This window comes from Phacochoerus africanus, chromosome 9, assembly GCF_016906955.1.
Source record: "Phacochoerus africanus isolate WHEZ1 chromosome 9, ROS_Pafr_v1, whole genome shotgun sequence".
In the NCBI taxonomy this organism is placed as follows: Eukaryota; Metazoa; Chordata; class Mammalia; order Artiodactyla; family Suidae; genus Phacochoerus; species Phacochoerus africanus.
In genome coordinates, this window is record NC_062552.1 from 50,843,119 (window position 1) to 50,866,254 (window position 23,136).

General features: G+C 49.7%; 1 protein-coding gene across 1 annotated transcript in view; it reads left to right on the forward strand.

Moving 5' to 3' along the window:
• The window catches only part of CEMIP (cell migration inducing hyaluronidase 1), a 168,945-nt gene that overhangs the window by 106,720 nt on the left and 39,089 nt on the right, over positions 1-23,136 (forward strand). The window contains exons 10-13 of the mRNA XM_047795501.1: positions 4,581-4,713; positions 5,509-5,700; positions 13,187-13,362; positions 16,017-16,226. Coding sequence (XP_047651457.1) covers positions 4,581-4,713; positions 5,509-5,700; positions 13,187-13,362; positions 16,017-16,226 — 711 coding nt within the window. The remainder of the gene's footprint in view (positions 1-4,580; positions 4,714-5,508; positions 5,701-13,186; positions 13,363-16,016; positions 16,227-23,136) is intronic.

Below are 23,136 nucleotides of genomic sequence, written 5' to 3' on the forward strand. Positions count from 1 at the left end.
GCTCCAGACCACTGTAGTTTGAAGGACCACTTCTCCATGCTAGGAAAATAGCAGTTCTGACTCTCGGCAACTTTGCTCCCAGCACAGACACGGGCTCTTCCCTGAGTGTCTCAAAGCACAATTAATCCCAAGCTAAACCAGCGAATAAAAGTTTACTGAAGACTTGGAGATAGCAGGGGAGACTGGTAAAAAAAAAAAAATATATATATATATATATACTTTTTCATATGTTTTATGTATATAAAAAATACTAGGTGACTGCTCACCAACTCCATAATCCAAGCCTTTGTACAGGGACCCAACGCCATTCTCTGTAACCACCAGTCTGCTGCCATATTGTAGGGCCCGGTTTCCTTCCAACAGAAGGGGCATCCTTGTTAACAAATTCTGAGTTCAGATTCTCAACAACCATTTCCCCCATTACCCCGGGGCTGGGGCCAGCCTTTCCACAAAAGTGCATTCTTCGACAATATTTTGCTGAGCATTCTAGCCCCTTATTAGTTCAAAACTCTCAATTCCAGAATAGGATCTTGGCTTTTGCTTGGCAAAACAAGAGCTTGTAGAAGTAGTCATCTAAAAATACTAAAATTTAAAATACTACAAATTCCATGTGGGAATTCCCTGGTGGCCTGGTGGATAAGGATCAGATGTTGTTACTGATGTGGCAGAGGTTCGATCCCTGGCCCCGGAACTTTCCCATGCTTCAGGCACAGCCAATAAAAGAAAAGAAAAGAAAAAGAAAAATTAAAAAACGGGGATATAAGGAGTTCTTGTTGTGGCTCAGCAGAAATGAACCTGACTAGTATCCATGAGGATGCAGGTTCGATCCCTGACCTTGCTCAGTGGGTTAACAATCTGGTGTTGCCCTGAGCTGTGGTGTAGGCTGCAGATGCTGCTCGGATCTGGCGTCTCTGTGGCTGTGGTGAGGGCCAGCAGCTGCAGCTCTGATTCGACCCCTCGCCCGGGAAACTCCATATGCCACTGGTGTGGCAAAGCAAAATAAAAGGGAATAAAAATGACACTATGTGCCTCCACAAGTAAACGAGACCTCCAGCTCTAGAGAAGAGGAGGAAGTGTGCCATCCTGGAGATGCCAGGCCCACCCTTTTTCTCACCATCAACCTGTAATCAATAGCGGCCCCCAACCCACCCAGAGTATTTGTATATACTCATTAAAGGCAACAAGGTGGAATATACTCTGAGTTTTTCCCAAGTCAGAAAAGCAAATCCAGCCTTGTCCTATGTTCACAGCAGGTGAGAGAAGCAAGATTTCATTCTCTTGTAAATAGAATGTCAGACACATCAGCCGGGTGCTAAAGGCTGGTTAATTAACCCGAGAGAGAGGCAGAAACAAAACTGAACTGCCCTCCTGCCTGCTTTTGCCGCTATGGGAGACATCACAGGTTGCTGTGGTCACTTGGGTCCGCTGACCGCTCCCTTGGACCCTAGTGCTCCTGAAGACTTTTTGGGGCTGTGGCCACCCCCAGTGCCTGGCACTGTGTCTTCCACACAGCACCCCCCACCCAGATAACTGCTCTGCCCTGACACAGTCAAGTGTCTGGGAGGGAAAGAAGTGTCAAGGACACTTGGCTCGGAGGCAGGATGGGTGGAGGCAAGTTGGAAAGAAAGAAAAAGCAGTGAGATTAGCACAGATGACCTCAGCTCAAGGCACTGTCTTTCAAGATCCGATACTTTGTGTTTGCAAAATCAAAACCCAAACCCAAACCACAGCCCCCCTGTTCCCATGTCTTTGCCCTTCGTGAGGTTTTTCTCCCACCTTCTCTCTTAAAACCCACCTGTCCTTTTAAGGTCAGTGGGACTCACTGGACTTCCATTCTTGCGGGTGAGATTGCATTGGGCGGTCCCTTCCTCCCCCACAGCCCAGGCACAGAGGCTGGAGGTCAGTCTGGTGGTTTGGGAAATGTATTTTGAGATGAGAGAGATCCAAGTTTGCATCCTAGCACTGCCACTTGTGAGCTGTGGCCAGGACTAGGTTCAGATGCCTGAGGGCACAAAATTTAAGGTAGCGCTCCCCCTTGCAGGTGCCGACTCTACACTTGAGTGACTCTGAGAATTAGCGCTGCCTTACAAGTTGCACCATGGCTGGCTCATTAGCAGCCCTGGCCACAGAGATCAGTCAAGTTATTGAATTTAGTGTCTCAATTTCCTCATTAGCCAAAGTGGAGATAATCACCGTCCCTTCAGCGGGTTATTTTGCGGATTTGATGCAACAGTACATAAAGTGCTTAACCTGTAGGGAGTGCCCATAATAATTTTTCAATTATTTTAAAGTTATGTTCCTATATTATTATTATTATGACATTGCAGGTTATTTTGTAATTGTTCTTTATTATAACCCGAATAACAATCACATCGTGTCTCCTGAAAGTGAAGATTGGGTTCATGGAGCAGCAGTAGAGCCATCTTCACTCTTCTTATCCCAAACCGAGGCCATTCTTCTGGTTAGAAAAAGGAAAAACAGAAAAGCAGCAAAATTGAGTAGACGTTTTCTTGAAGTTATTGTTGGATGTTGTACCTTAAAAAGGGTCCAGCTCCGTTGGATGCTATTTTGAGGCTTAGTTCTCAATACGAAAGGGTGTCCTGCTGAAACACATGCTGGCCTCAGGGGAAAACATCAGGGGGTCAGAGGAGTGGGCTTGATAGTCAGGTGACCTTGAACTTGCTTCTAAAGCTTTCTGAGCCTCCATGGTATTCTCTACCAGTGAGTCTGCAGCAGCTGCCTCTTTGCTACTGAGACCACCCGAGATAATGGCTATAAGTGTGTTGCCTGCAGGGAAGGGCTGAACTTTCATTCTGGCTGAACTCACAGCTGCCTTGCTCTCCTTCCAAGCCAAAGACCATGAATGTCTGCCGGGTTCAAAACAATGGTTCCTAAAAGTGCCCCTCCCGCCCCCGATTGATGGTATTTTGCCTTCCTCTTTGCCCAGTCCTGGTCCCTGTGGTCTCTGTGCCAAAGGGGACAACAGCTGCTACCCTTGCTCTAAATTGCAAGTCTCTGATGACAGCCACTGTCTTGGTGCAGACACACCCCAGCCTTGGGATGAGCCCAGCTGCCAGGGATCGTGCTGTCCTCCCAGCCCACTCCCTAAAATTTTTGCTTGATCTTGGAGCTTCTCTCCCATCAACTGAGACTCTGCTCTGTGCCAGGCCCTGGGCTGGATGCTGGGATCAGGGAGGCAGGCAAAACCTCACCCTCCCAGAGCCCACCATTCACTGGAAGGAGATGGACACTGAACAAAGGGCCGTAGGCAGAAGGGCCCAAGGGTAGCAGTGGCAGGGGCTGAGAAGCACCAGCTCATAGCTGGATAAATCTGGATTCAAATTTTGACTCTTGGAGTTCCCACTGTGGCTCAGCAGTAACGAACCTGACCAGCATCCATGAGGATGTGGATTCGATCCCCCGCCTTGTTCAGTGGTTAAGGATCTGGCGTTGTAATGAGCTATGGTGTAGGTTGACCCCACATTGCTGTGGCTGTGGTGTAGGCCGGCAGCTGTAGCTCTGATTCCATCCCTAGCCTGGGAACTTCCACATGCCACATGTGTAGCCCTAAAAAGAAAAACAAACAAAAAAACCAAAAAAAAACCTGACTCGCCACTTACTGGCTTTGTGACGCTGGTGAGTTACCCAGCCTGAGTGTCAGTTTCCAGATCTGCAAAACCAGCAACCATCTGATAGCCACCTCGTAGCCATGAAGGTGGAATGAGATAATATATGTAAACTCTTCACCCTGTAACTACAGGAGGGGTTCTCCAACTTGACTGCTCATTGGAATCACTCGGGCAGCCTTTGAAAGCTCTAATGCCCAGGCTGCACCCCAGACACAATCCAATCTGAGACTCCGAGGATGGAGCCTGGGCAAGAGCTGTTTCGCTTTTTAGGGCCACACTCGAGGCACATGGAGTGTCCAGGCTAGGGGTCTAATTAGAGCTACAGCTGTCGGCCTACACCACAGCCATAGCAACGAAGGATCCGAGCCACATCTGTGAACTACACCACAGCTCGTGGCCATGTCAGATCCTTAACCCACTGAGCGAGGCCAGAGATCAAACCTGCAACCTCATGGATCCTAGTCAGGTTCATTAACCACTGAGCCATGAATGGAACTCCTGGGTGCGAGTATTTTTAAAAGACACCCCCCACCTTTGGACACCAGTGGATTGATCACAGTGAGTCAGTCGATAAACATCGGCCACCATGGACGGTGCTGGCGGGGGAGGGAGGTACACGTTGTATGAAGTAGCCAGCCCAGCTCTTAAAAGAGTGTGTGCTTACCGTAGATGCTCCATAAAAGGTTCCCTGGTGCAGTCAATCACTGGTTTGGCTCTCAAGCACCACAGGACCCCAGGCAAGATGCTTATGCATCCTGTGACTTCATGCAGTCTTTCTTATAACAAAATCAAGAAAGGGAAACGTTAGAATAATAATCTAAGGCCATTGTAAACAGTTTGTGCAGCAGAAACAATTTTAGACTCATGAGTATATGTTTATAACATTAATCATCACCTTCCTTCTTTACAAAAAGAAGTGACTTCGCTCTATAATTTCCGTGCCGTTCCCAGGCCACTACAGTGGATGGAGTGAACCTTACCACCGAGGTTGTCTACAAGAGAGGCCAGGATTATAAGTTTGTGTGCTATGACCGGGGCCAAGCCTGCCAGAGCTACCGTGTGCGGTTCCTCTGCGGGAAGCCGGGTAAGCAGCTCCTTGCCAGGGACAGAAACGCAACCGTGGCTCTGTTCCTTGAGCTGGCAGCTATGCACTGCGGGTCTGGATGACCGGGTTGGCTGCCTCTGGGCATCTCAGTGACACAGTGCTCCTGCCAAGTTCGCCGTGGAGAGCACTGACTGGTGACACAGGAGCAGTGGGAGGGTCCGTGGAGTTGGCAGGAGCCAGCAGAGCCCCACCCTGCCCATCTGCCTTTCAGGAAGGGGAAGGGCCGGGTCCGAGAACACCAGGGTGCAGCCGACAGAGCTGACCTTCCTGCAGCTCTCCCCTGCAAAGCCACGCATCTCTTTGCGTCTTTGGGTGCTATTATTTTAAACCCCTCTTCCCGAGGTGCTCGTTAGAAGGGATTGCAAATGGTTGGGTTGTCCTCGGAGGCACTTGGCCATCTCCAGAAGGCAGTCATTAGGGATGGGAGTTCTTTGGAGGGGAGGCTTACAGCTACGGTAAATAATAGTCGAGAGGAACTATATTTGTTTTACATCTTTTGCAAAGTGGGTGTGGTGAGGCCGCCACATTTAACTCGAGCTGAGGAGTTAGTGGAAAATTCCCCTGCCCAGAGCTAATGAATGGCTCTTTTCTGGTAGGGTTTTTGTTGACTTCAAAAACCTGCACCAAGACCGGGCTGGGGTGAGCCTGGTGATTTGGGTTTTGGATAGGCAAACCTGGCATTTGCTGATTTAGGGAGGGGAAGTGAGGAGGGGGGGAGTCACAGGTTTGCCATGAGCAGAGGTTCATCACTCAGTCTCATATTTGGGGTTACAGTGAGGCCCAAACTCACCGTCACCATTGACACCAACGTGAACAGCACCATCCTGAATCTGGAAGACAATGTGCAATCATGGAAGCCCGGAGATACCCTGGTCATTGCCAGTACGGACTATTCCATGTACCAGGCAGAAGAGTTCCAGGTGCTTCCCTGCAAAGCCTGTGCCTCCAACCAGGTCAAAGTAGCAGGTAGGACTTTTCACTAGCCCCTTCCTAGGCTAGATGAATCCAAGAATTGTTAGGCTCGAAGTTAACTGAAACCACAACAAATCTGTAGCAGTCAGCTATTGCCATGATAATGCCACATAACAACAGCCACCACCACATATCCTTAAATCTCATGGCAAGCATTTATTTCTTACTCATGCATCTACAGGCTTTCTAGGGTTCAGCTTCTCTAGACTAGGCTTGGCTCCAGGCTGAGAGTAGGATTCAGGTCAGCTCCATGTAACTCTCATTCTCCTCCGGACATAGTCTTCTCATGGGGGAGAAGTCAACAGAAACATGGGCACACGCTTAAGGCCTGAGCTCAGAACTGGATTCTCTCACACCCGTGTTCCTTTGACAGAAGCCAATCCCGTGGTCCAGCTCAATTTGAATGGGGAACCCTGTTTCTTCCATTAAGATCGAGGGGAAGAAATGAATATTTGGTAGACAATAATTTAACCTGCTATAACCTTTTAAATCTCTTTCTCCTATAGCTTTTACATTTTCCCCTTTCTTCTCCTAAATCTTGACTTAGTTGTCCTGTCATTTATGTTATGTGAGGTTACTGGAATTACCAAGTATAGTCCAGGTCAGTTGTTTTTAGTTGTGGGGGAGGAGAGTTATGTATCAATTAGGGTTTGGGGTTGTAAGTGACCGATCTAACTTGACTATCTTATGCAAAAAGGGAGTTCACTGGAAGGCTATTCAGTGTAGAGAACTAAGTAGAAGCTGGGCAGCCAAGCTGCAAAAGAAGCAGGAACAGGGCAGCTTTAGGGCCTGGGTACCAAGGAGGGATGGGCAGCATCCTTAGGGCATCATTGTTTGCATGTCCTAGGACATGGTGTTCAGAGGGTTACCTTCCATGGAGAGCGCATTGAGTGGGCTGGTGTCCCATGTACCCTTCCCTGGGCTAGGGCACCTTCTATGACTGTCCCTCGAAGACTGCACTGAGTTGCTCTAAGACAAAGAGTTGTTCCCCGAAGGAAAACTGAGATGTATGACCAGAAGCAAGGAGAATCAATACTGGCCATTAAAAACATCAGCTGCTACAGGACCATTGCACTTGTAGAAGTATTGGAATTGGGGGGTAGGAGGAAGACTGGATTGAGAAAGCATAGCCAACATGTTCAAAATCTCTATTATTCTGGAAATAACATTACCAAAAAGTTAAATTTAACAGAGTCTGTTTGGCTAGTGGAAGCGTACTGAGAAAGCATTTGGGGGAGCAAAGTTTTAAAAAGTGAGCTACGGGAGTTCCCTGGTGGAATTGTGATTAAGGATCCTGTGTTACCACTGTTGTGGCATACGTTCGATTCCTAGCCCAGGAACTTCCACATGCTAAGGGCACAGCCAGAAAGAAAAAACAATGTGAAAAGTGAGAAATAGTGATGGAGTCTAATGCCTTTATTTGATTCATGGGGAAGGGGCCTCGGAGGGCATGGTTTGTGGAAATGGGCCACAAACACTGTAGCTGTGACAATCCCAGGGCACCAACTCTAGGACTCAGAAATGCAGAAGGAAGGCAGAAGGAGGAGGGCCCCTGGGGGAGGCACTCTGTCTGCTCACAGCTCTCCTCTGCACCCCGGCGTTGGGTGCCCAAGGCCGGCTAGCACCGCGGTGGGTGTCAGGAGTGACCCTGAGAACGAGGGACTCATGTGATATTAGGTCACACCTGCCTCACCCACCAGCGTGGTTTGGGGGTGACTGATGAAGAGAGTCACTCCAGGTTGTGTGTTTGGCCAGTGGTTGCAGGCGCTTCTTGAGGCCTCTTCAGGCTGGATAGAGAGTGAGATGGGGTAGCTCTGGGCCCTTAATAGCCAGGGAGAAAAGAGTAAGTGGAGAATATGCTGGATCTCCTTCAGGATCCCACAGTTCCCTTGGTTTAGGACTGCCTGTGTCTGTATCTCCACCAGCTCCCCGCCTCCCTGGCCAGCCCCTCCCTCAAAGTTATTAGGCTCAGAGTGGACCATCTTGCTCAGAAGCTTTAGCGCTTGCTTGAAAACAGTGCCTCCTGGTGGACAGTATCAGAAAAGCCCCAGGTAGCGGGTATGGGGGAGAGAGAGAGAGAGAGAGAGAGAGAGAGAGAGAGAGAGTGTGTGTGTGTGTGTGTGTGTGTGCGCGCGCGTGCCTGCCTGTCTGTCTGTCTGTCCTGGGGAGGCTCACATTTCTCCTCTTCAGCTCCAAGCCCATTCTCTGGCTCCCCATCCTCCACCGACACAGAGCAAGGACTCCACCTGCTTCGTTCTCTTCCAAACCTGTGGCGTTGCCCCCTTATCCACCCAGCTAGTGTTCTCCTCCCCAGGCTTTGCAGAGAGGCTCCCAGCCTTCCTGGATTCCTCCTGCCTCACTGCCTCCAAATTCCAGTAAACAGGCCTTTCTGCACTTTAAGGATTTTCTGACGGGAACCAGATGGGGGTAACAAAGTCATGAAAATGTGTGAATCATCTAAAAAAATATTTCAAAGTTGTGCCAGCCACAGTGTGATTCTCAGCACCTCCCGACGTGGCAGTGGGGAATCGCCTCAATTTTCTGCCCTGTGTTCATTCCCAACTTCCCACTCTGCTAATGACCCCCGCCCCTCGCCGCCTCTACACCCACACTTTTAAGTAATACTTCTGTTAATTAGTATTAATGTCTTTTTGCATTTCCTGGGATACGCTAAGCACTTGACATAAACTGCCGTGTTCACGCTTCACGATAACCTAACAAGGTACGGACTACCGTCTTCTCCGTGGCATAAAGAGGACACCGAGATTCATGGAAATTAAATGGTCAGACCCATGCTTCCCAGTATGATGGCCACCAATCACACGTGGCTATTTTCATTTAACTCAAATTAAATAAAATGTAAAATTCCATGCTTCAGTCATAGTAGGCAGATTTCAATAGTTCAGTTAACCTGGAGTTCCTGCTGCAGCTCAGCAGATTAAGAACCTGGCTAGTATCCATGAGGATGCAGGTTCAATCCCTGGCCTTGCTCAGTGGGTTAAGGATCCAGCATTGCCGAAAGCTGCGGTGTAGGTCACAGGTGTGGCTCAGATCCCATGTTGCTGTGGCCGTGGTGTAGGCTGGCAGCTGCAGCTCCAATTTTACCCCTAGCCTGGGAACATCCATGTACCACAGGTGCAGCCATTAAAAAAAAAAAAAAAAAAAAAGAAAGAAAGAAAAAGAAAGAAAAAAAGAGTTCAGTAGCCATATGTGGCTAGTAGCTGGTATATCAGACAACACAGAATAGAGCATGTCTATCATCTCAAAAATTTCTAATGGGGGCTGCTGGTGTAGATCCAGCAAGCCTACTTTGTCCATCTGAGCCAGGATTCAAACTCAGAGCTCTCTGGCTCCAAGGCTATGGGTTGTGCTTTGTCTCTCCTTCATGGAGGCCCCTGTTCCCAGCATCTTCATTCAAAGACGGACTATAGGAGGAATCTGGGGGGTGCTGTAATTTAAATTTGCTGCTCTGGGACCCTCCAGCCTGAGTCCCTCTGGGTTTATCCTCAATGGTCTGGGAAGGACAGGCCCCTTGCCCCCTCCCACAAACTCCCTGCACCCAGCAAGGTCTGAGCCACACATACGGGGATCTGCTTCTGCCATTGGAAGATCCTGGATGTTTTCTCTTGATCTCAGAGTGTCTGGTGCCATCCTTGACCTAAGGAGAGTGTCTGGTGCTCAGAGGGGAGGTGGCATCGAGGCAGCCATGGGGTGGGGGAGCCTTAGGAAAGAAGGGGAATGTTATACGCCTGTGTGGGGCAACTTGCAGAGTCCCTCTGTGTCCCTGGTCTTCCCTGCCTATCGCCTGTGCCTGTGGCCCTTCTGGATTATTTGGGACAAAGCCAGCTTGGCCACATCTGCTTTTCCCTGGTTGGCCTTCCCATGTCAGAGCTTGGAGAAGGAAGGGAGGGGTGAAGCCTGGGTAGGAGAATTCTGCAGCCAGGACGGGATGCTGGGACAGCAGAGTGCACAAGCCCCGGGATAGCCGTCTGGGAGTGGCCTGGGAGCACAGCAGCAGGACAGATAAATTGGTTTTGCAGACTGTCTTTGGGAAAGTCCTGATGGCATGCAGCGGGGAGGCTGGAACATGCTTTCAGCTCTCAGCCAGTCTTACTCCGCTCACAGCAGCCTGATGGATGGAGTCCCTCCATCTACCTGGAAGTCACTCCGGTCCCCTGACTGGTTTCCTCCATGACATCCACCCCTGACTCTTTAGCATCAGAGATCTCAGGGGATAATTGTCAATGACAATGAATAGACCCTGAAAAAGTAACTTTTCTCCCCCCTGCTTTTTAGGGCTGCATTCGCAGCATATGGAGGTTCCCAGGCTAGGGGTCCAATCAAAACTGCAGCTGCCAGCCTCCACCACAGCTGCAGCCACAGCAATGTGGGATCTGAGCTGCATCTTCAACCTACACCAGCTCCCTGGCCCACTGAGCAAGGTGAGGGATCAGACCCAAATCCTCGTGGATACCAGTCAGGTTCATTACTGCTGAGCCACAATGATTACTTGGAAAGATCAACTTTGTTAACACCTGAGACTTTTTGAAAGAAGGACTCTGTGCTGAATAACAGCCCCTAAGGTGTCCCCATGCTAATCCTTGGGGATGGTGAATATGATGTGGCAAAGGGGACTCGGCTGGTGTGATTCAGTGAGGGCTCGTGAGATGGGAGGTGATCTGGATTATCTGGGTGGGCTCGGTGGAATCAAGTCCTTGAAAGAGGGAGTCAGGAGGGTCAGAGTCCGAGGAAAGAGATGTGATGAGTAGCATGTTGGAGTGGCTCGAAGATGTAGGAAGGGGCCACTAGCCAAGGAGTACAAGTGGCCTCTAGAATCTGCAAAAGCCCAGGAATGGATTCCCCCCTGGAGCTTCCTGTTGGAACCAGTCAGGCTGATACCCTGACTGCTGACTCAGTAAAACTGATTTCAGACTTCTGACCTCCAAAGATTGTCAGACTAGAAATCTCTGTTGTTTGAAGCCACAAAACTTGTGGTAAGTTGTTCCAACAGCCAGAGGAAGCGAATACCAATTCCAAAAGGAGTTATTTTCTCAGCTTTGCCATGTACCAGTTCTCTATCTTCCACTGAGCTGCTTCAAAGAAACCACCAGCTCCCTGAGTTTGCAGAAGTCCAAAACAGTAAACATCCTTAAAAAGACTGCAGACTCACCCACGGGATGTGTGCTGGGTGAAGGGGTCGGGGGAGGAGCCCCTCCCATGGATGAGAGAGCAATGTGTGGTCACGTCTGTGGTTACTGCTCTGAGCTCATTCTGACAGCAGCCCTTGCATGTGGGCATCAGCGGTGCCATGGGGCTGAGCTCTGTTGCTCAGGTCAAGGTCACAGGTAAAGCCAGGTGGTGTCTGTGGTGTGGTTCGGGCTGTGTCTCAACACAAGAGAGAGTTGCTGTCTATAATTGCATCCTCAAAAGGAACAGAAAGCGCCTCCAACCAGGTCAGCCGTCTCAGTGATGAGCTGAATGTAGAGGCGGCTTTTTTTATTTCAGAAAAGATTTGGGGATTGTTGTGGAGGCAGCACTCAAAGACAGTTCCAAAGGTCCAAGCTCTTGTCACTCCACGCCCTTCTTAAGGTGCGTTTGCTGCCCAGATGGAGGAGAAGTGGGTTGGAAGGGGGAAGTGAAATGGATTTGACAAGAGATTGAGTGGAGGGGTGGGATGGGGACTGTAGAGAGAAAAGTGGCGGGGCAGGTACAGCCCCAAATCGAGGGACCTAGGTCATGGCTGGAAGATGGCTGACAATAGCTGAATGGAAGGGGCCACAGGGTTGGGTAAAAGGCTCTTGGGACGGTCAGGTTTTTTTTATGTTACTCAATGAATGTTTTACATTTATAGTTGTACAATGATCACCACAACGCAATTTTATAACATTTCCATCCCAAACCCCCAGCATCCCCCCAACCCCCAACCTCTCTCCTTTTTCAGTCTGTGAGTCAGTATCTGTTCTGCAAAGAAGTTCATTCTGTCCTTTTTTCAGATTCCACATGTCAGTGATAGCATTTGATGTGGGTGTCTCATTGTCTGACTGACTTCACTTCACATAATAATTTCTAGGTCCATGCATGTTGCTAAAAATGCTGTTATTTCATTCCTTTTCATGGCCGAGTAATATTCCATCGTGTATATGTTCCACATCTTCTTTATCCACTCCTCTGTCGATGGACAGTTAGGTTGTTTCCATGTCTTGGCTATTGTGTAGAGTGCTGCAATGAACGTTGGAGTACATATTTTTGAGTCATGGTTTTCTCTGGATAGATGCCCAGGAGTGGGATTGGTGGATCGAACAGTAGTTCTCTTTTTAGTTTTCTGAGGAATCTCCATGCTGTTTTCCACAGTGGTTGCACCAGTTTATATCCCCACCAACAGTGTCATAGGGTTCCTTTTCCTCCACACCCTCTGCAGCACTTATTGTTTGTAGACTTTTTGATGATGGCCATTCTGGCTGGTGGAAGGTGGTATGACTGTCAGTTTTTTAAAGATGGGAAGGCCTAGATGAGTTTGAAAACAGAACATAAGAAACCCAAACTAGGGAAAAAAATGAAGCTACTAGAAGGGGTTATTGGAGTCAAGGCCAAAGAGACTATGGGAAAGGGTGGGGCTGGGGTCAGTGGCCCAAGGGAGGGAGCATCCTCTCCTTCAAGGCCAGCTGGAGGCAGGAAGGTCATGTTAAGATCAACACAGAGTAGGGTGCACGCTCTCTTTCACCCTTCTCTATGGTACCATGGAAGCATCCAGAACCCGGCCGCAGTGCTGGACACAGAAACTCCAATCCGATTATTTCTAGAAAATCCAATTGTAGATAACACACTCTACGGGATGTTGAGGAAAGAAGGACACAGATTTGCCTACTTCAACAGAGTATGGATCTGCACTGCTTTGTAGCAATGGCTTAAAGGGAGGGTTTATGTCCCTAACAATTCCACCTGGGAGGCAGTCCAGGGCGTGAGCTCTGTGGCATCATCCAGGGTCTGGGTTTCTTCTCTCTTGTTGCCCTGCCATCTCGAGGGCTTGGTTCTCATGTGCTTGGCGCATCTGGCTCACCCACAATGTCCACCTCCCAGCCCTGGCGACGAGCAGGAGCCACCGAAGGGTTCACGCATTGCTTCTGTATCCTAAGACTACAACAGCCTGCCGTGAGGCTGGGAAAATGTGGTTGTCCCAGGGAGCCTGTGAGTAGCTAAAGTAGAAGATTTAAGGACCGACAAGCAGTAGGAGAGACAGACACTGGGGCGGGGGGGCAAATAGCCTTTTCTGCCATGGGCTTTGGACATAAGTGTGCGTGAATGCCTCTCACGCCCAGCTCTTCATCCAGGCAACGTACCTCCTTGGGCTTCCTTCTTCTGTGCAGTGGAGCTCAAGTCACTGGGGCCACGATGCACCACGTGAGCAACAGCTGCGGAAGCACGTGACAAGGGTTCATGCAGCACCTCTGATTCCCCACGTTCCCCCCCGTTTCTACCCCAGGGAAACCAATGTATCTGCACATCGGGGAGGAGATAGACGGTGTAGACATGCGGGCCGAGGTTGGGCTCCTGAGCCGGAACATCGTGGTGATGGGGGAGATGGAGGATAAATGCTACCCCTACAGCGACCACATCTGCGACTTCTTTGACTTCGACACCTTTGGGGGCCACATCAAGGTATGGGTCTGCCTGGTTGAGACCGTCAACCCCCCCCCAGGAGAATTCCCAAGGTGCCAGCCTGTGGGCAGGGATTCTTGGTGGGGAGGGAATGGGGAGAAGGGGCAAAAGGTAGACCAAGGGAAGAGGACCTTCTAGAAGCTGGAGGAGTCTTTCGTATTATGCGTTGGTATGCAGTTCCATCTGCCAAGGGGATACAAGAGAGATGATAGAAGAATGTCTCTCAGCTCCCCTGTCACAAGCACGTCACACTGTGCTCCCCGCCTTCACGATTTTCAACCTTCAGTCATGGCGTTCATCCCTTTCTTCATTATTTAACCTTGATCATTTCCTAAAAGAACTGGCATTTAGCTCAGAAAAAGCCACATTTACAACAGATCCATTTAAATGGAGTTCCCTGGTGGCCTAGTGGCTAAGGGCTCAGCATTGTCACTGCTGTGGCTCAGGTTCAATCGCTGCCCTGGGGAACCTGCATATGCTATGGGTACAGCCAAAAAAAATTATATCTATATACATGTAAAAATTATTAACAGAGGAGAAGAGGGAGTTTCTGTCCTGGCTCAGTGGAAACGAATCTGACTAGTATCCATGAGGACACAGGTTTGATCCCTGGCCTCGCTCAGTGGGTTAAGAATCCGGTGTTGCCATGAGCTATGATGTAGGTCACAGACGCAGCTCGATTCTGGTGTTCCTGTGGCTGTGGTGTAGGCTGGCGGCTACAGCTCTGATGAGACCCCCTAGCCTGGGAACCTCCATATGCCACAGGTGCAGCTCTAAACAAACAAACAAACAAACAAAAACACAGGAGAAGAACCAGAAGTTTTAGTATTACATCTGCCTGCAAATTTCCTGATGGAGACTCAGGGCCAAAGCAGAGATGATGAGCTGCCGTGTTCTCACTGCAGAATAAAGACAAATGGTATCAGTTCATTGGAGCTCACGTTTTCCTAGTGCTGAACTCAAAGAGGAATTTCTTTTGCATCTCTTTATAAGGTGGCTTTACTTGGCATCATGACTATCCTGAGACACCCCGCTAGACTTCATGTGGCCATTGCTTCCAATGATTTGAGATTACAGCTGATAGAATAAAAACTAATTATAGAATAAAAACTCAATAGCATCTTAGAGATTTGTGAAGACGATTCTCTTGAAGCTAAAATTGTGTGTTTTAAGGATAAGACATTTTGGTAATCTAACTGAAAGCAATAATGGAGTAAAAGTTACAGAGTTCATAATGGGGGCCTGGCTGGCATAGGTAAGACCATTTTTTGTTCCCCAGCCCTACCTTACACGATTCCAAGCAGGCCTTGCCCCTGCTTGTTAAAAGCTAAACAGTGCTCCGTAGTCACTGCAACCTCCAAAAACACTTCTACCTATTTCTAGCCAGTTTCTGACAAAGAGGTAGGAGCAGGTATAATTTTCAGGTGAGAAACTCATTAGAGAGACTAAAGCAAAAATGGCAAGTTTGTTACTCAAGGTGCTGCCACCCCATTTCCCATTTTGAGGGTCATCTCTGAGTAATCAGAGCACTCCTTCCTACTTGGCTCCAAAGCCTCAGAATCATTCTCAACACAGCTCCCTAGAGCAGCCATGACTCGAGTTGGCATTCCAGTGACCCCTGTATTTGGAGGGAATGGTTAGCATGTCCCTAAGTCATCCTTCTCCAGTCAAAGTAGGCTGAGCTCAACTTCTGAGAGTGATCATTTTGGAACTGTGCCTTTATGGTGAGTTCCTGGAGTGTAGACATTTAGTGTGATGAAGTGGTTCCCTTGGAATGTGCAGGAATGACTTGAGCCCCGAGCATGTGGAGCACCCTACAACACACACACACACACACACACACACACACACACACACTACCAGAATCATGGGCTGATGAAGACCTCCGGCTCCCCAAAAAAATAAAAATCAAGAAAAAAAAAAGGAATTCCCATTGTGGCTGAGTGGTAACAAACCTGACTAGTATCCACGGGGACATGGGTTCAATCCCTGGCCTCGCTCAGTGGGTTAAGGAAACACCGTTGCCGTGAGCTGTGGTATAGGTCGAAGACGTGGCTTGGATCCCAAGTGGCTGTGGCTGTTGTGTAGACTGGCAGCTGCCACTCTGATTTGACCCTTAGCCTGAGAACTTCCATATGCCTTGGGTGTGACCTAATAAGACACACACACACACACACACACACACACACACACACAAGACCCCCAGCTCAGCATCCCCTTCTCACAGCCAAGGGAGGGACTCATGTGACAAACCAAGCACAGGCTGTCCCTGCCCTGAGTCCACCTGTCTCTGGATTCCCCAGCCCCCCTCCTGCTTTTTGCTAGCCTTATTCTCCCCTTATAACACTCCATGGCTCAAGAGGTGGGACAGGAGGGTTGAGGCTACAGTTCAGATGCTGCGCAATCCCACCGCCCCCTCCATCCCCAGCAGCTGCTTCGCCACATCCCTCTGTCATTACCTTGTCCCCCTTGAGGTAGGAGGGGCCAGGCATCTTAACCCATTTGCAGAGAAGACCTTTGGTTTATGGAGCACCCGAGGCAGGGATGGCTGGAGCAATTTGGGGACAACCTATGTGCACTGTCAGAATGTGGGCACCAGCGAGGGGGATCGGGGACTCATGGACGCCTTCTGACTCATGGCTCTCCTCTCCCAGTTTGCACTGGGGTTCAAGGCCGCACACCTGGAGGGCGTGGAGCTGAAGCACATGGGCCAACAGCTGGTGGGTCAGTACCCAATTCACTTCCACCTGGTGGGCGATGTGGATGAAAGGGGAGGCTACGACCCGCCCACATACATCAAGGGCCTCTCCATCCACCACACCTTCTCTCGCTGTGTCACCGTCCACGGTTCCAATGGCTTGTTGGTAAGCACTGCCTTCCCTGGCAAACAAGGGATCTAGAGCCCCCTCACCCTCTCACCCTCTCCCTGCATGCCAGTCTGCCCCCTGCTGGGCCCGGGGACTGTTAGCAATGGCAAGATGTTTGCATCCCGTGACCTGGTCCACGGCCATTGGGGGCTGAACCATCCTTAGCTCAGATTTTAGAAGGATTACAACAGGGAGCAGGTCACTGACCAAAGAGGAAGGAGAAAATAGGAGTGTTTCTTTGCCAAAGAGCACCAGAGATGGGTGAGCAATGGGTTTGTGGGGGTCCCTGGGAGTCTAGTGCCTGGTGCAGCTCAGTTTCCCTGGGGATCATTCCATGGCTATGTGGCATGACAGATCTGTTACCTTAAGGCCGTGGCAGCGGTAGGCCTTTTCTTAAACCACGTGCCTTCAGAGTAAGCACTGCTGGGAGAAATGCCTTAAGTAGTATATTGGTGTATGCATGTATACATGTGTGTTGGGGGCGGGGCTTGGTTTTTGTTTTTGTTTTTGTTTTTTCCAGGGCTGCACCTGCGGCATATGGAAATTCCCAGGCTAGGGGTTGATTTGGAGCTACGACTGCTGGCCAGAGCCACAGCCACAGCAACACCAGATCCAAGCTGCATCTGTGACCTACACCACAGCTCATGGCAGCGCCGGATCCTTAACCCACTGAGAGAGGCCAGGGATCAAACCCGCATATTCATGGATACTAGTCGGGTTCGTAACCTGCTGAGCCACAATGGAAACTCCTGTTTTTGATTTGCACAAATATTTTTGCACTAAATTGACCCTTCTTTAAATGAACTCAATTTACGTATATCCTCTATAAACTTCTAAAGCCGAATGTCACAAACTGGCACCCTGCAAGCTGAACTCAGCCTGTGCTTTGTTCAGCTGATGCCATGTTTAGAGAAACATTTGATAATTTTCACACTAAACTGATAATTTTACGTGAAATGGAGCTTTCTTTAAGTGAACTAAACTCATATCCTCTATCGACTTTTAAACTGGATGTCACAGAACAGCACCCAGCAAGCTGAACCCAGGGACCAGATGTGTTTTGTTTGGCTTAGGTGTTTTTTGTTGTTGTTTTGGGTTTTGTTTTTTGTCTTTTGTCTTTCGTCCTTTTAAGGCTGCACCCACGGCATGTGGAGGTTCCTAGGCTATGGGTCTAATTGGAGCTACAGCTGCCAGCCTACATCACAGCCACAGCAATGCCAGATCCGAGCCGCATCTGCAACCTATAGCACAGCTCATGGCAACACCAGATCCTTAACCCACTGAGCAAGGCCAGGGATCGAACCCACAACCTCATGGTTCCTAGTCGGATTCGTTTCTGCTGCGCCATGATGGGAACTCCGGCTTAGGTGTTTAAAGAAACATTTGAGTTTCTTTTCATCCTTTAAAAATGTAGAGGTGGAGTTTCCTGGTGGCACAGTGGGTTAAGGATCCAGTGTTGTCACTGCTGTGGTTTGAGTCACTGCTCTGTCACAGGTTTGGTCCTCGGGCAGCAGCTTCCACATGCTAAGGGCGTGGCCAAAAACAGTCGAGATTTCATATGAACATCTGGTCTCTTGGCTTCTCTTGAAAAGTAGACTGGATTGGCAGCACCAGGCCCACACTCCTGCATGGCAACAACGAACTAGGGCAAAGCCCCAGCATCCCGCCAAGCCGGGCCTGTCCCCCCTGACTTACCCCATGCCCATCACATCCTAGGACATTGCAGTGAACGCCCCAGGCCAGGCCACTCCTTGTGTCCCCTGTTTACCTCCATGGGCACTTGAGTTTGTGACCCCTGCTTTCATCCAAACATAATGATCCTTCTCTCCATGTATGTGATGATGGGAAATGAGAAGGCCTGGCAGCATGTGGCTGGTGAAGCCACTTTCGGTTCTAGTCTCGGTGCTCTTATATTAGAAAGGACTGCCTGCTGTCTCTGTGGGTTTGCTTTGTTTTTTGTCTTTTTAGGGCCACACCCTCGGCACATGGACGTTCCCAGGCTAGGGGTCGGATCGGAGCTGCAGCTGCTGGCCTACACCACAGCCACAGCCACGCCAGATCCAAGCTGTGTCTGTGACCTACACCACACCACTAGTCAGATTCGTTTCCACTGAGCCACAACTAAAACTCATATTTAAAACCCACTGAGGGGGAGTTCCTGTCGTGGCACAGTGGTAACGAACCTGACTAGTATCTGGGAGGATTCAGGTTTGATCCCTGACCTTGCTCAGTGAGTTAGGATCTGGCATTGCCGTGAGCTGTGGTGTAGGTGGCAGACATGGCTCAGATCCGGCATTTCTGTGGCTGTGGTGTAGGACGGGAGCTGCAGCTCCAATTCAACCCCTAACCTGGAAACCTCCATATGCTGCAAGTGCGGCCCTAAAAAAGACAAAAAAAAAAAGAAAGAAAGAAATCCACTGAGGGAAAAACCTCACTGAGGGAGTTCCCTGGTAGCTCAATGGGCTAAGGATCCAGTGTTATCAGACAGATTTAGAATAAATGCAGAAGGTCAGGGATGCAGTAGAAGACACAGGATGAGCTTGGGCTCTGGCTTCTCCATCTGGCTGCCTGTTACTAGCCATGTGACCTGGAGCAGGTCATTTTACCTCCCCAGGCCTCAGTCTCCTCTTCTGTAAAGTGGGGAGCAAAGGACATGAAGTGCCGAGCCAGGGGCCTGGCACACCCTGGGCCCTGAGAGCAGGGCGTCGGTGGTTCTGTTTGCCCATGTGGTTTGCTGAGGGAAAGCAATGATGGCCGTCCCAGGCCTTCCCACCCAGGTTAGTGACGATGCTGAGAATGGGCCGTGAAAAGAATCATGCAGATTTGGAGAAGAAACGTAGTAGGCCTGAGTCTTAAGGGCTCTCCTCTAAGCATCTAGGTAATGATTTGTCATTAACTTTAGCTTCAATTTGGCTATGTGTAATGTTCCTCAAGAGAAAACTATTAAGATTCCTAGAAGGCTGTATGTCCAGGTCTGAGTTGGTTTGAGTGGAAGCTGTTCTGAATCTCACATACATATGTGCACGTGCGTGTGCACACACACACACACACGCACACCCGCTTGCCCTGTGGACAGAGGGATGTCTTTCCCATCTTCTTGCTGTGTGGCCTTGGGCAAGCTCTTTCACTGGTGAGGGCTTCGCTTCCCTCCCTTGTGCTCTGCAGAACACAATGACTATTCCTTATGACCATTCAGTCCAAAAAACAATATCTGAAATATTTCCAGCCATCTTAGTAATAGCAAACCTTCCTCTGAGCAGTGAACTTGGGTTTCAGTGGAGAACGGGCTCACGGAGAGGAAGCAGCAGGGCAAGAAGTGCTGCGGGTGGGGCTGGAGGGCTGCTCTCGGGAGGGGGCCTCTGTGCGGGGATGCAGGTTGGGGAGAGGCTGGGAGAGTTCGCACAGGCCTGGAGTCTGAGTTAATGAAGACAGGCAGGAGAGAGAGAGCCTTGGGGTGGGATGGAGGGCAGGCGAGGAATGGCCCCAGAAGTGGCTCCTTTGGAACAGCCAGATGGGTGAGTTGCATCAGAGATAGATTTTTGGAGTCAGAGCCTTGGACGTCTTTTTAGAACCCAAAGACCTGGCTGTCTTGCATACTAAAGCCTTCCTCCCATCTGGCCCCCAGGGGTGCAGGCCACCAGATGGAGAGAGCCTCCGTCAACTCCCTGGGTATCGTCCAGGAGCCATGCTTAGCCAAGGCAACAGTGCACCCTTATCCTGGTGGCCACGTGGGGCTCCAACCACATTCCACTCAGAGCCATGCCTGATGGCCCAGCTGGTGGTTAGGATCTGGAGCCCACAGGCCTAGGCGGCCTTTCAAGGAGAAATCAAACGGCCATAGCTTAGAATCTCGTTGAAGTACAGGCCTTTCTGGGCCAGAGAGACAGTAGCATAATGGAGGGCATTCTGTACCCTTCCCCAAGAGCCACCCCCCCGACGGGAGTTGGGATTTTTGGATTAGCACCTTACCCTGTAAAGGCTCCTCCGCTGGGGTGGACAGTTCCCCATTCAGAAATGCTGCCTTGAGAGCTGGACTCTCTCCACCAGTATTTTATGTTTGCTCCCTTCATTTTGGCTCAAAGGATTTACCAATGGCTATGTTTAGAAAGATGTTTTTAGCCGATGGGATGAAAAGAAGCCAAAAGCAGACCAAGACTCCAGATCCTAACCAGTACAGACCAGGCTCCAGATCCTAACCAGTACAGACCAAGACTGTATTCTGATTTAGAGTGCATAGGCCACTCAAGAGCATCATGAATGCGTTTTCTCTAAGGCCACCCCAGTCTGGAGATGCCCTAGACCCCAGACAGGCAGTCACTGGCTTACTGGAAAAAAGGGCACCTAAGGTATGCACAGTACATAGGTGCCTTAAAAGTAACTCCATTTAGACCCCTAGCCTGGGAACCTCCATATGTCATGAGTGCAGCCCTAGAAAAGACAAAAAAAAAACAAAAAAAACCACAGTTACTGTTAGGAGTTCCCTGGTGGTCTAGTGGTTAGTGCTTCCACCTCTGTAGCCCACGTTCAATCTCTGGTCTGGGAACTGAGATCCCACCTCAAGCCACAGGCAAACAAACAAAACACACTTAATGTCGATGATCCCAGAGCCCTTTTTTCACACCACTTCTGCATCTCACAGAGTTGGTGTTGTGAACAACAGCGTTTGGGACACGCCTTTCGTTGTACAGACACTGTTGATAGTGTCCTTCTTGAAACTGGGTCATTTGTAGCAAAGCTGCAGGATGCTGGCAGGTGGGGGCAAAGGCTGCCTTCCAAGGATGGTTCTACCACACTGTATCTGCAGGGGACAGCTGCAGGTTTACAGTGGGCTCTCTGGACATCCTAATGTGCGCTTCTGAGCTCTGAGGCAGGACGCGGGGGGGTCACTTCATTGCCCCTCCTGGAAGACAGCGAATCCATTCTAGTTCCCGTGAGGAAGATTAAAAAAGACACCAATGTGGATTCTATTTCTTTTCTCCTCCCTTCCTGTTGTAGGGCAGAGTGAATGCGAGACCTAAACATGTTGTTTGCTTCTTGCTCACCATCATCACTGCTCAAAATGTATTATCTTTGTATATAAACACCCCCCATAGCAACCAGGGTGTCCCCAGCAGATTGCCCCACTGGCAATACAGGTCGTGGCCAGTGCAACTCCAGGGGGCGCCATCCATGGACTGCAGCCGGTCTCCAAGCCCTCTAGCTTTTTAGCGAGACACCTTTCCCTTGGCGTTCTACTAAAGACAGCTGGAGGAGTTCCCGTCGTGGTTCAGCAGAAATGAATCTGACTAGCATCCATGAGCATGAAGGTTCGATCCCTGACCTCGCTCAGTGGGTTAAGGATCCAGCATTGCCGTGAGCTGTGGTGTAGGTCGCAGATGCGGCTCGGATCCGGTGTTGCTGTGGCTGTGGTGTAGGCTGGTGGCTACAGCTCCCATCTGACCCCTAGCCTGGGAACCTCCATATGCTGCAGAAGTGGCCCTAAAAAGACCAAAAAAAAAAAAAAAAAGACAGCTGGAGTTCCTTTACCTATATGGTGGGAAACTCCATGTTCTCTCTCCCAGCCTCAAAGCTCTGGGAACTGTGGGCAAGGCTTCTGTTTTCCGTGGTTTCCCCTTTTTCCAGTTTTGAATTTAGCCGCACTCACGTCTTGATTGCTGAGCTGCTCTCATCTCTCCACCGGAGCCCCAGTGAGGAACCTAGACTCCTGACCTTATTTCCCCCCGTCCCCCCTAAAGTTTCACCGGCCAGGGTTTGCACTGGTGGAGTGGGGTAAGAGAGGAGGAGGAGGAGGGGTGGATGACAGATGAGCACAGCCATCATCTCTGCGGAGGGAGAACGGGTCCCTCTTCTTAAGCCTCGCCCTCCCCTCCGCCTGGTCCTGGAAGCCTCACCTACTCTTCTCCCCACCTCTGATGTGCTGCCTTAGAAACTCAGGCTTTCCCTTATAAGACAGAGTAATTGGCTTCTCTCTTTCCTTTCCCAGTGTCTATTTGCATATTCAAAAACTCATTAACACGCTCTGCAAAACAAATTACCGCCTACTCCAAGGCTGTTTTCTTTAGCAGCTCAAAAAAAGAAAAACACAAAAGCTCAGAAATTACAGTCTTCCTTTAATATGATCGTATTTGCCATCAAGTTACTCACTAAGAAAGTTCCCGTTGTGGCTCAGTGGTAACGAACCTGACTAGTATCCTTGAGGACATGGGTTCGATCCCTGGCTTTTGCTGGGGGGTGGGTTAAGGATCTGGTGCTGCCATGAGCTGTGGTGTGGGTCGCAGATGTGGCTCGGATCCTGCGTTGCTGTGGCTGTGGTGTAGGCTGGCAGCTGTGGCTCTAATATGACCCCTAGCCTGGGAACTTCCATATGCCATAGGTTCAGCCCTAAAAAGCAAAAAACAACAACCAAAAAAAGTTACTAAGAGGAATGATATCTTACCCACCCTAGAAGGCAGACTGGGGTATATAGTTTATTTCTGTTTGTGATTGTTTTAAACAGCAATTTCTTTTTTGCGCTGCACAGACCTTGGAGGAGGAGGTCATCAGGGGCAATTTTGTGATCCTTTGCCCTTATTTGCATAGAATGATTCCATTTTACACCTGTTGTCCCAGATTAATTACCAGTGGCACCGCCTTTCACGCTCAAAAATGTCCTGGTTCAGGGAGGCCAGTGGTTCCCTGGTGGCCTGGGGATTAAGGATCCGGTGTTGTCATTGCTATGGCAAGGGTTCAATCCCTGCCTGAGAATTTCCACATGCCACAGCCACAGCCGCAAAACAATATCCTGGTTCAGGCAATAAACTAAATGGCCCCCCAACTGAAGCAGCTCCTGAGAGCTGAGAAATTTTATCCTTCACGACTTCACGCCTAGACTCCACCTAACAACAGTTGAAGACTTAAAACAGCTCTC